The sequence below is a fragment of the Rhipicephalus sanguineus genome, chromosome 4 (assembly GCF_013339695.2).
Source record: "Rhipicephalus sanguineus isolate Rsan-2018 chromosome 4, BIME_Rsan_1.4, whole genome shotgun sequence".
In the NCBI taxonomy this organism is placed as follows: domain Eukaryota; kingdom Metazoa; phylum Arthropoda; class Arachnida; order Ixodida; family Ixodidae; genus Rhipicephalus; species Rhipicephalus sanguineus.
Window position 1 is genome coordinate 52,377,893 of NC_051179.1, and position 12,726 is coordinate 52,390,618.

General features: G+C 45.1%; 1 protein-coding gene across 1 annotated transcript; it reads right to left on the bottom strand.

Annotated features, from left to right (window-relative positions):
- Positions 1 to 4,429: 4,429 nt before the first annotated feature.
- On the bottom strand, positions 4,430 to 12,011 carry LOC119389996 (uncharacterized). Its single transcript, XM_037657495.2, has 4 exons — positions 11,761 to 12,011; positions 9,492 to 9,541; positions 7,405 to 7,509; positions 4,430 to 4,636 (listed from the first exon to the last, which is right to left on the bottom strand). The coding sequence occupies exons 1-4, from the start codon at positions 11,819 to 11,821 to the stop codon at positions 4,532 to 4,534; spliced, it is 321 nt and encodes a 106-aa protein (XP_037513423.1). The 5' UTR covers positions 11,822 to 12,011; the 3' UTR covers positions 4,430 to 4,531.
- Positions 12,012 to 12,726: the final 715 nt, after the last annotated feature.

Sequence of the window (12,726 nt, forward strand, 5' to 3'; positions counted from 1 at the left end):
AGTATGGTAGAGTTTAGGTTTGGCTATACTACACGGAGCTGCGAAGAAAACACAGAGCGCCTCAAATTATACACATGAAACCCTGCACCGGAGAACTGGGAGGCTGCGATAGGCTTGACGATAGGATGCGGACGACCAGCTACGTCTCATCGACCGTATCCACTGGACGGCATGCAGTGCGGGTGTCTTGGACTGAGAACACAATTCACACTGGAGACGTAACCCTACCAAAGTAGGTCCCAGTAATGTTTCTTCGTTCAGCCGAAAGCAGCTCACGTAACATACAAGCGCCACAAGGTTAGTGCGCGACGCACCCATTTTACTACCAGAAAATCATGCTGGCAAAAAATAAGAATGAACGATTGCATGTAATATACATCCCTCAAGTATCATTGGGAAATCAAAGAAAAACAAAAGCGGTGACTTCCAGCAGCACGATTACGTGCTCAACCTCGAAGCATTCAAACGTATTCTTCCGAAGCCGGGGGTGGGTATGTCGGGGGGTTGAAACCTTCCCGAATTTTTGCACGACTAACACACGCACACATACAAACGCACCCACGGACGTACATAACGGGTGGTTAACCTCCCTACCCCCCTCCTCCTTCTCCGGAAAGAATTTCTCGCTACGCTCCTGCTTCATACCTTTTTCGGCGGCTTAACACGTCATCGCCGCGGCGTTTCCCGTAAATAGCTGCAGGGTTTCGAGAAACCGCGGCCACAACAGACGGCACCACGCAGGCACGCCTATCGATGCCACTTTCACGACGGGAATGTCAAAAGTGGTAAACTTCTCAAGGTCGACCGCGTTTACCACAACGCTGCCATAGTGGTCATGTGTTAGGCAAAGCTCGGGGGCATCTTGCCATACAGTGACGATAGCTACGGGGACCCACTGCAGCCGATGGCCGACACAAAAGGCGCACTCGCGGGACAGACCCAGCGCGTGCCCACCGATATAATGGATGAAACGGCGTGCAACAGCTGCTGAGAAACCGTTGTCGTCGGTTTCCGTACAAACTCGACCGACGAAAAAAGAGAGAGAAAAAAAAGAGTGGGCCCTGACGAACGCATACAGAAATGATATGGGACACAAGAAGACCAGGTGTCGGTCGAAGGTATGCGTGGGTGCTGCTGTTGCGAGGGTGCTTTGAAGGAGGCGGTGGGTTAGCGTTGCCATCTTTGTTTCCGGCTACTTGTTAAAACGAAACGTCGCTAGCGGCCTGCGGCTGGCGTTCCCGTGCCATGCTTGTTCACTGAAAGAGACGGCGGCGCCTGCATAGGGTGGCTGGACGCATTATTCATGAGGCTGCACTTTTTACGCCGAAACCGCGCGTCTCCTTTCACCTCCGGGAGGTTGCGCGTCGCCCCCGCGCGGATCGCGTGTCAATCACACTCGATGCGCGGAGCGCGAGCGCGAAGTGTTTCTCTGTGTCCAGCGAGCTCCTCAGAATCGAACTGCATCGCGTTCTAAAGAGAGATAGAGAGAGAGAGAGAGAGGCATGGTTGTATGAGGCATATTTCGTTCGTCTTGGTGCTCTGGAGAGAAGGCTTCTCTACGAGGGTCCCGCGCATTCCCTATTACGAGTTTACGACGGCGACCACAACAAGAACAAAAAGTCACATGATCCCTCATGCATTTGCCCAAGTCTACTCGAAGGCGAAAGCCGGTTTTTTCTTCTCAGCCAATTGTATTGATTCCCCCTCCCCTCAACGCCTTCTCTCCTAGAAGCTTTCTGCACACAACGTGGTTTTGTACTGCCTATGGTACAGGCCCACATTTGACCAAGCCAGGATGTGATGACGTCATAATGTGACGTCATCACTTGATTTATATACATCACTCATGTTGACGCCGGCGGTGACTTTTCGCGTTTGATGAGGCATACAAGGCTTTCGCCTTAAAACAACAAACGACGACAACAAGATTTGCAAAGAAGCCAAGAAATGAAAAAGACGAAATTTTTGAAGTGAAGCTATGCGGACGTTCCATAGGTAGGATAAATTATTCATATGCGTGTTAAATTGTAGGCAGTAACAATGTGTAAAAAATTCGCTGATGGTAAATGGAAACCGGTCATACTCTTGGTATGACTAGTACATATTAGTCATTAGTGTAAGTTCTGTTCACCGAGTCGTTCGTTCGAAATGATTGCCGCGAAATAAAACCTGCAGGGATGTGAAACTTGTGAAACTTAAGAAATCAACAACTTATTAATTGGGCTTCGAATTATCATTTACGAAGGAGCAAAATTTATTTTAAAAGCTGTCGCAATAATATGACAAAGTAAATATTTCGAAGTAAAAATTTGCGCTGACATAGCCGAATCTCCTTTTTATTTATATATGATTAGACATAGGAAGGTAGGCTATAGGTTAGAGCTGGCTATACCATCAACATGATATCAGTATTGAAGAAACACACATAAACAAGAAAAAGCGAAAAGAATAGGAATGATATAATCAGAAGCAATGGGCACACATGCGATCTCAGGCGTATAAAGAATAGCTCTGCGAGCCTGTGCAGGTAATAAAGACCTTTACAAAATTAAAAAAAGAAAAAAAACAGTTATATCTCAAAAGCATCTATTAGAGAGGAGCGCACAAAGCCGTGGTGAGAAAGAGGTCACGGGAGTTTGCGGGAACGAAATATTATCTAGAAAGCACTGTGGCATCGCGGTGAAATAAACTTTTTTGAAAAAGCGGCGCGATATTTCATAAAGTTATATAAGACCACTGAGACCGATTTTTTTTTTCTTTTTGGCAACGCAGATTTCGCACGGGAGGGCCTCAACGTCACTTCGTGCATGACAACGACATTTTCGCTCGACTTGTCTGCGTTCCATCTTTGAATTTAATTTGCAGCAGCTGGTGTGACGAGTTTAAATAAACTCTTGCTTTCTTTAGTCGTCCGAACAGGACAAACACAAGAGGCGATCAATTTTGAAAGTTCTTTCATAAGGCAGGCGCTAGATATAAAGAAAGAAACGTAGAGCTCAACGCCAAGAAGTTCACGTGATCGTTCTTTTTGTGTCGCTTTATGTCTTCAGCGCCTGATTTGACATTTTTCTCAAGTCAGAGCCCTGTACAGCTTCTTTTGTTGGACTATATAGTTCAGTGCCTCCCGCATGAGGTTATTCATGCCGTGGCAGCACTGTTTCTATGGGTTTTCAGTGATAGCGCGGCATGCCCATAGTTACAACTTAGGACAAAGATTTTGAACATCTTGAACACGGCGAAAATATCACAATGACACTAAAAGGATAAATGACACACCAAAGCACTGTGATTTGTCCTGTATTCTTCTGGGGCCGAATACAAAAAAAAAAAAAAACTTCTTCGTAAGGGCGTTTTCCCATTGGCCAGCCGGCCACGCTAATGATATGCTCCGCATACTGATTGGTTGAAATATTTCCTTACGAAAATTTTTAGCCTAAGACATTTCTGGGTATACGGGCCCCGGTGTCCTTGTCATATTTTCGCTGTGTTCAAGGCGTTCAACAACCGGTACCAACTATAGCCCAGCTATCGGTTCTTCTACAAAGTTTTCGGTCTATTATTTGCTTAAATGCTAATGTTATAGAAGCGACAGTTTAACAAGATATATTTTGCAGATACGTTTGATGGTTGTTTGGTAGGTCTACGAGTGGGTGGAGCTATAGCGCGGCAATGTGGGCCGGTAACTAGCTCAACATGTTCGTCTCGTTCGCTGTTCCCGAATCTTGCACCAGATTTCCATAACCTTAGTGTTGCACGGACATTTTGAGTGTAATTCATGAAATCTCCTTGCGCACTGCTCTGTCCTTCGGGGAACATTATCGTACGTTTGTCTGTGGCGTTTGTCTTTGACACGTCTAACAAACACTAAACGTTTCGTGTATTGAAGAGCGTTGTAAATGCCCGTAATACAAAAAAAACTAAGGTTTCACATTTATTTGTAGGTGTTTCCTCTTATCTATATTGGAAACGGCTTTTCTAATATCAAAATCGTAATTAGACTAGAAACTCTCATAACAGGAAGGCGTTATTGATAGATCCTTTAGAAAAACGTCACATTGGTGACTTCACGTGTCCCGTAATCCACCACCCATAAATCAGACGGTGTGTTCAAGTTGTAACGCTTTCATTGGTGTTTACATAGTGTGCACACTTCTGTAATGAAGTAGCTCATAGCATGCCATGCTTACGTAATGCAATGGTGCTATCTGAATGAAAGAACCTGCACGACGACAACCTTAAATTCGGTTTAGCACTTCCGCCATGACACGACGAATACTTTTTATTGCTATAATTCAACCACTAAGATACGGTCGGTTCTGAAGTTAAGTCTTACAAATAAGTCAGGTCGCCGAAGGTATACAGTCGTCAAACAGTGTAAGTTGTCGCTGCTCACGCAAAAGATACCCGCAAAAGGCAGCAATGAGCTTAGATCACGAATAGGTTTTATTACAGTGTTTTCTTCTTTAGAGTTTTGATGCAAATTAAAGGGCTTTCTTCGACAGAGAAAGGCCTTAATTGCTCGAAGAATCGCTTATCCGATGTGCTTCAGCGGAGTTTTATTAATAAAGAAACCCAACACGCCGCCAAGTATGCATCTTCCTTCCTGACAACGTCCTTTCATCCCGGACAGTAATCTCTGCGAGGAAAAAACAAAGAGAAGTGTTACTACAAACGTTGTCAGTGGTGCGTTTTACGTCACACGGTGTAGCGCCCCTGCTATGTATGTTGAAATCCTGGGACAAAGTTTGTGAAAACTAAGAGCAGAACACACGGGAATGAGTGTGTGGTGCCTTTTTATAAACGTATGCCGCAGAAACATGTGGAAATAACACTATTATAGCCCAGATATAAGGAGTGCATTGTTGTGATGGCGTGATGGTACCCATTCCACTGTCAAGAAGCGACGCAGCAGTAAAGATTCGTATACGCTCGCGCGTGATGTCGTAAGATCTATGCGGAACACACCCGGTTTACACCACACCAGACTTGACCGCCTGGACCCATGCCTGCGACTCAAAATTTCATCTGGAGTACCCCGATTCGAGACGACCGTTCTCTGCCGCATGTGGCTTGGAGTGTCCTTTACGAACGTCTTTGCTTGCTGCATCAGAATGGCAGGCAGTGCTGCCTGAGACCATCGCGGCAGGGAAGAAAATATCGAACACATCCTGTGTCATTGCCCTCAATAATGCCCCAATAATGCCCCACCTAATTATACTCGTAGTAGTCTTTTAACGTGCCTGAAATGGCGACTAGACGGACGATACCAGTTAACAACCGCTGCTTCCTGCTTCCCTGTTTTGCTAGATGGTTGGAAAGGTATAAATGCACGCGTCAGCTTTCGCGTGAGGGTGACACATGACCACATACAATCTACCATCAATTGATATTTGTAGAGTGTCATGAGGACCTGCAACCTCGTGGGCGAGACGTTATCCACGCTCGAAATGTGCCATCAAATTAGGGATGCCGTGAGCATACCTAAAGGCGCATAAGGTGCGTTTCCTTCTGCAGAAAGTGGCGCCTGCGCATGTTGAGCATGGTCTCAAGAACAGCCTCGAGCAAAATTTTCAGCAGAACCTCGAGTGGTCTGGTATATATAGCTTTAATTCCAGCGCTACTTTTCTAGGAAACTGGGTGTACGGAATATTCGAATGACACAGCAGGCTATTGGTTTAAGCTTTGTCTTCTGCGCGTAACCTTCGGATCGTTAACGCTAATATGTTTCGCAGAGGGTGACATGCAGTTATTTTACTGTCACATTATGATACAGTATATATTCGGGTGTTTTGATGTGTACTAAGGAGACGGACCACCAGTTTTAGCTTATTGATCGTATAAATGGTGCGGGCTACGCATAGTGCGCTTCATGATCCTAAAGTTTAAGCCGCATGTATGAGTCCGTTAGCTTATTGCAGCTGAATATATAAATGAAGCTGAAAACGGTAGCCCTGTCGGCGAAATTTCTTGGCGAGGTGCTCAAGTGCACCACGGAGAACCCTCTGTGTTCTGTTCACGTGCTGGTAAACTAATTCGACCAGTGACGTATAGTCTGCAATAAAGCCATTGCTTTACTTTCCGTCACACACGCACAAAATATTCGTGCACCACAATAACGCTTTCGTATGAGATCTTGGATGAACACTCTTCGCAACATGACACTTCGCAGCATATCGACCTTAGCGCCGCTTCTGTTCCCGCGTACGTTGCACGAATGCAGCGCGATTTTGACGAAGACAGGAGACGCAGAGAACACAGACGAGCGCCGTCTTACAACTGGTCACTTGTAAGACGGCGATCGTCTGTGTTCTCCGTGTCTCCTGTCTTCGTCAAAATCGCGCTGCATTTGTTCAAAGTATGTACCAACTCGCCCAAGTCAAAGTATCCTTGGAACAGATCGCGTGTACGCCCGTCCCGAAATTGTTGTTGGCCAATTTAATTTACGCTGTCAAAGCGTCACTGGAGTCACAAGAGACGTCGGATTAACTTTCGCAGCCCGAATATATTGAGCACACACACCAAAATCATATTAGAACTGGTATACACTATAAACACTGACGTTTGTCTCGTAAGGGTCTATTCTGTTCGTGTTAGCCGATACCTGATATGTATGATCTCTGTAATAGCGTGTAATAGTCTTGCGCGAACCTACGACAAAGAAGAAAAGAAAGAAGAAAATGAACCTAACCGTTAAAAGCATGCTCCAAAGAAAGTTTTTGCAAATATATATCCACAGAGACCATGGAGGGTGCACCGGCGAGGAAACAAACCTGACACCTCATATTCTGCAAGAGAACTTCACAGCCAGCAAATAATCATGGCGACGATGGTAGGGCATGTCTGTGATCCACTAGTTCTAATTCGTTGAAATACATACTGTTTCATCGGTGATCATATCAAGAATGTTATTGGAATCAGCATTTCTTGAAAGGGAGTTGTTTTCGTAACTGCCAGGGGCGTAGCCAGAATTTTATTTTGATGGGGGGGGGGGGGGGGTTCGGAACCTCTTTATATATATTCGTGCGTGTGTTTGTATGTGCGTGTGTATATGTTCATACTAAAAAAATGTAAAAATGTTTGGCCTTATCTTTGTAGCAGCCGTGGCGTAGACAGGCCTCACTGCTGAAACGTAGACTTCGGCGACATACTTTCTTTTACCACTGCGAGCACTTCAAGTTTCACCTTTACCAGTAGCGTAGTCAGAAAACTTTTTCGGGGGCGGCGGGGGTTCGACCATACTTTACGTATGTCCTTGCTTGCGTTTGTATGTGTACGTGTACATATACACATATACGCATATCAAATTCCGGGGGGGGGGGTTGAATCACCCCCCCCCCCCCCCCCTGGCTGCGCCAGTGATCTTACAGCGTGCTGCTTGTACAATTAGTTGGAGGGCGTGCTTACTTTGCATTTCGTGCCGTCAGGCTTGTTTATAATTTTGAAGAGGGGTATAATGCGAGCGGCGAATCTTGTGAGGCAAATCAGCTTGCAGCGGCGCGCGGGTATTTTCTGGAAAGAAAGAAACAGGGTAATTAAGCGGAACGGTCTCACTTCGTTTTACCGTACACCTTCGTCGACGTAAACATGCATTAGTCGGTTGGCAACACGCAAGTGTTGCTTGTTACTTACGAACAAGTAGTGGAACGGTTAAGAGATATTACAGGAAGTAATGATCAGTTCAGGAGAATAATTCTTTCGCTTTGTTTAACATATTTCACCCCGATCGTTTTCCCGCAATTGCAGATGCGGGCAGGCGCAAATTAATCAAAATAAACGCTAAATGTCGCAAATAAGTGAACAAATTATAGACATAAAACAATATATTTACACGTGTATAACCATACATGAACATATCGTAGAACAATATCACACGAAATACATTTTTACTAATTTTTTTCAGCTGGGTCACTCGGAATGGAACAAAGTAACTTGAAAATTCTCAAGCTCGACGGATCAAAACACTATGTGATTTAATTTAAAGCAAACTGGAAATGCCGAATACACCGTGCAGTCTTATATTGAGCGTAGACATAATCCGCAATTGAGGAAAGGCAATAAAAAAAAAAAGCAGGAATAAAAGCAGGAAGTAGCTAGCAAAGCGTTATTCTAAATTTCACGTCAGTTTCCCGTGACATCCTAACCTTCGGCCACGTCTGCACGAATCTATTCGACCGTTTGTCAAATAAATTACACTTATTACGCTCTCCTAGATCTTTTGTTTTTTGGTTAGGCTGACAGAGAAAGCCTGTAGTCTTGCTGTGTACGCTATTGTACGCGGGAATGGTGAACAAATCTTCATTGCACTTCGAGTTTAAATTAAAACAAGCAACAGCTCAAACCAGGACACTTCTTTTGCGACGTTTTACAATACCGAAAAAGTTCATACAGGCGAAGCTTACATTAAATATGTATCGTCGCACTGATATCAGTGACCCTTACGTATTTGGTACTGAATTTAATGAGGACAAGACCCGCAGATGTAGTTCTGACTGGTTAATTTATCGGGCTAGGCTAGACGGGTTGTTTCGAAGCTGTACCTGCGAATCTTCAAACGCCATTTAATTAAGTACAACTAATCTGTATCGCGACGGTAAGCCTGCTACTCTATACTTTTAACGAAGCCGGGATAATGCTACTACGGTCATTCGTCTGTGCAGTCAGTCCAGTACAACTTATTAATTGACCGGTTACCCGACTGTCGGAACGCTGCGGCAGCGCTCTGAAAGGACCGTTCGAACGTGCAATTAGCATCTCATTTTAGTGCCCTCGTGTTCATGTGTGTACGTGATGATTATGCCAAAGTGCATACCGGCAACAACGAGTGGTTCGCAGTGTATGTGAAGCCCGGACTGGAAAATTTCTTCATGTGCGAGCTTGTCGCGAACCCTGAAAGCCTCAATCGTGTTAACCTTGCTGTTGATTACCACACCAACGCCGTATTCAAAATAAACTGCGCAGAAATTTCGTCTCGCACTTACGACAGAAAAAAAGGAAATGACGTAATTTATCTGTAGTTGGGGCTGTTCGCTTTATATTCACCGAAGCAGCACGCTACGGCCCATTGTGAGAGTATTGGGCAATGACCTTTGTCTATTCGTATGATATATTTGGACTATGGCCTGTTCTAGGCTTATAAAACAGGATTTCCATAACGATAAGAAACGTTTTGATTAGCGCGGACATTTGCGCAAAGTATTAGGGAACACTTAGCGCCCGCATAGATATGCAGGGCCGTTTGTAAATTATTACCCGACTAAAAAAAAAACAAAAGAACAAATGATACGCGATAAAACCGAGATCCGAACATGAGACCTGCCGTAGTAGGGGGACAGCAAGTAGATCTTTGTCTACCTGGGTGTTCTTTAACGTGAACCTAACTTTAGAGCATCTCAACCGGCAGTGAACGTAGACGCGCAATTTCAGCACAAAGAAACGCGCAAAAAATTATTCCGAGTTTATCCTTTTTTTTTCTGGAAGCTGTACATACTTACAAATGTTGCAGTGCAGTTGGGCTGTGGGGTGTCTGTCTCGCTTGCCTGTACTGGAAGATTTAAAGATAATATTACTGAAGGCGAGTATGCGTGCTTTGTTGCACATATTCTCGCATGGTAGGTTCAACACGTCTCGTAAAAAAGGAAAGACAAAGTAAAAAAAAAGCCTTTATTTTGCATATCTTCGCGAACATGCTCAGGAATAAGCTGCCTACTTAGTCATATATATTAACAGTGGCTTAGAAAAGAAGGAAATGGAGAGGAGGACGGGACGCTTCGTTGCCAAAACATCGCTGCACTCCCCTTCCTCCTTTGTTATTTTGCCACAGGTAGATTACTCATCGCTGTAATAATTCCTATAAAAGGAATATAAGCAGGGCAAACGGAATGCAAAACGATATGGTCTGTATTTTCGGACTAATAAAGCTTTCCGCTATGTTCTGGAACGACAAAAAGATGAGAAAGTTGGTATTAATCCGTAGTAGCCATGCAAAACGCAGACACAAGTAGAACGAGAAGCGCAACACAAACGAACGTCACCGATGTCAAATTTGGAATCAAGAGCTCGCAGTTTTAAATCTTGTTAGGCTTTAGTCGGGCACTTTCAATTGCAACGCAGCCGCTGCGCACGTCGATGCAGAGCACGATCCTATGCGATACTGACATGCAAAAGACATCGCTTTTGTAGAAAGGAAACTTAACCTTCGGACGCTTGTCAATTCATTGCAGCCACCTTGGATGTTTGTCAATAAAGCTGGTAATTGAAGGTATTATAACCTCCCTGTCTTTCCTTTACCTTTCGCTCTCCCCTCTGATGGTCTTATTCACCGAACGGTCTTATTCCCTGCGTAAAGGTACAGGGCCCGTATTTCCAGAGCACTATCATGCTAGGATTATTCATTAGAGCAAGTTACAGAAACTGCTGGTGGTGGACGTAACATAAGCGTTGGCAACTGGCACTGAGCCATTACGAACAAACACATTTGTGCGTTTGAACCCCGGCCGTTTTGAGAATGAATCAGTGTACAAAGGTGTTTGATGGCCACAAATGTTCAGATTAATGGTTATAAATGGTTCTCAGGGATATTGCTAACTCTAGCCTCACGATGCAGGTACACCGAAGCACACCTTTAGCGGTATTGCAAAGATATTACTTTTCCAGGAACGTTTCTTATAAAAAAGGGTCCTTGTTCATTAGAGAGAGAGAGAAACAACTTTAATAAACATAAGGCTCCTTGGTTATTGTGGGTGGAGCCTCTCGTCGAGGGCTCCACTGGCCGTTGCCGCTTGCCGGGCCTGGTCAAGGGTCGCCAATTGACTTTCCAAGTGCAGCTTGGAGAGTCGAACTCATCACGACTAATTTACGAGTATGTCCTTAATTAGCGGCGAGACGGCATCTGCAGCACTCTGCGTGCTCTGGTAGGTTATGTCAAAGACACTGCGACTCATTTGCAATATTCTGGTAGGTTATGTGTCCGAGTGTCGGGGTCACACCGGGACATTTGTCGCTGTGTTTTTTGGGAAATATCTTGTGAAAAACACCCACACTTACATAGATTCCGTATTCATTAGAATGCATTACGCCAGGATTGTTCGCAAGGGCAAGTTCAAACAAATCCTAATGCCGGACTTAGCATAAACGCAGCACTATAGAAGGGGACCTGCCAGTGACAGAGCAGTTACTAACAAAGTTTGGGGACAGCGGCACAAGAGGTGATCAATAAGACACTTGCAGTTATCGCACATGGACGAATTCGCCGTACCAATGCGATTTGAACAAAATCGTCGGACTCTGCAGTGTGCATTGAGGAGACTCGATGGTCGGCCTTTTACTGAAGCAAAGATTTTGGAAGCCTCGCCTCGCAGCTCGTCAGCTCAGAAAGCCACATGAGCTCCCCTGCAGTTTTTTTAAGGCAACAGAATTGAGCGGCCGCCTGTGATACGCTGCAGTGTGTGTGTTGTGAAATGCTATGTGTACTGATGGTTCTCTCTCTCTCTCTCCCGTTTACCCCCTTACTGCCATCGCCATGTGTAGGGTAGCAAACTGGACGTAGTCTAGTTAACCTCCCCGCCTTTCCTGTATTCCTTCTCTCTACTAACAAAATGTTTCGCGAATTTAGCTCGAACTCTCCTCAAGAGAACAGTGCAGCTAGGTCGCTCTTAGTTCTAAGCGGCATTGAAAGAAACAAAAAACAGAGTACTTAAGGTCTGTATATTTCAAATTTCTACGCCACGCGCGTCGTCAGTCACGCTAACGCTCTGTACTCACCAAGCGAGAATGACAAGAGCAGCAGCAACAGTGCAGGCGTCATGACAAAGAGGGCGTTCATTAAGCTCCTCGATCACCGGCAGCCAACCATCACAGGAGAGTGCGCGCTGCTGCGGCGGCGCCTGTGAAGTCAGTAGACGGCATTGTTCTGCACGCGGATTGCCGTCTCTGGCCACAGCATAGCCTTGACTTTTTTTTTTGCTCGATTTCACGACTATGGTTAGCCCTTGTCGAAGTACAGAGAATACGAGTGCTGTTGTGATGTTGGCCCCGGTGACTCGCTTTTGTTCTGCGAGCCTGGTAAGAACTTGACGCAGTACAGAGAGAGGGAGAAAAAAGAAACACATGCGCGCAGAGTCAGCGTTGGTCAGCGTTGTAAAGTGTCCAGCTGGCGTGGAGGCGCTTATGCGCACAGCATTGTAAGATTTCTTATATTGTGTCGCAGCGATACATGGGCGGGTGCATCATGATTGTTTTTCTTTTATTTCGCGACGAGAAAAGCATTTGCATGTTTGTCCTTATGTCCCGTGTAGCAGCTGCTTGCCGGTAACATTCACTGTAAATACCAGGGGCGTAGCCAGAGGTTGGTTGGGGTGGTTGAACCCCCTCCCTCCCGAAAATTTTCGATTTTGCCTGTGTATATATACACGCACTCATACGAACACACGTACGAACATAAAAAGAAAAAAAATGGTAGACTCCCCCCCCCCCCCCCGAAAAAAATGTCTGGCTACGCATCGGGTAAATACGACCACAGTTTGCGACACCTAGCGCTGTTAGTTAAAGTGTGCGGCTCCAGATAACGAAAGAATGAGAAAAAAAGATACCTTCAAGGTGATTCGCGATCAATCTTCCTGTTTACAATAAGGTTTGAGAACGTCCAGTACAAATCTCGACTTCTTGCCGCAGTCATCACCATGATCATTATCAGCATCATCACCGCCACCATCACCACCATTATCTTTA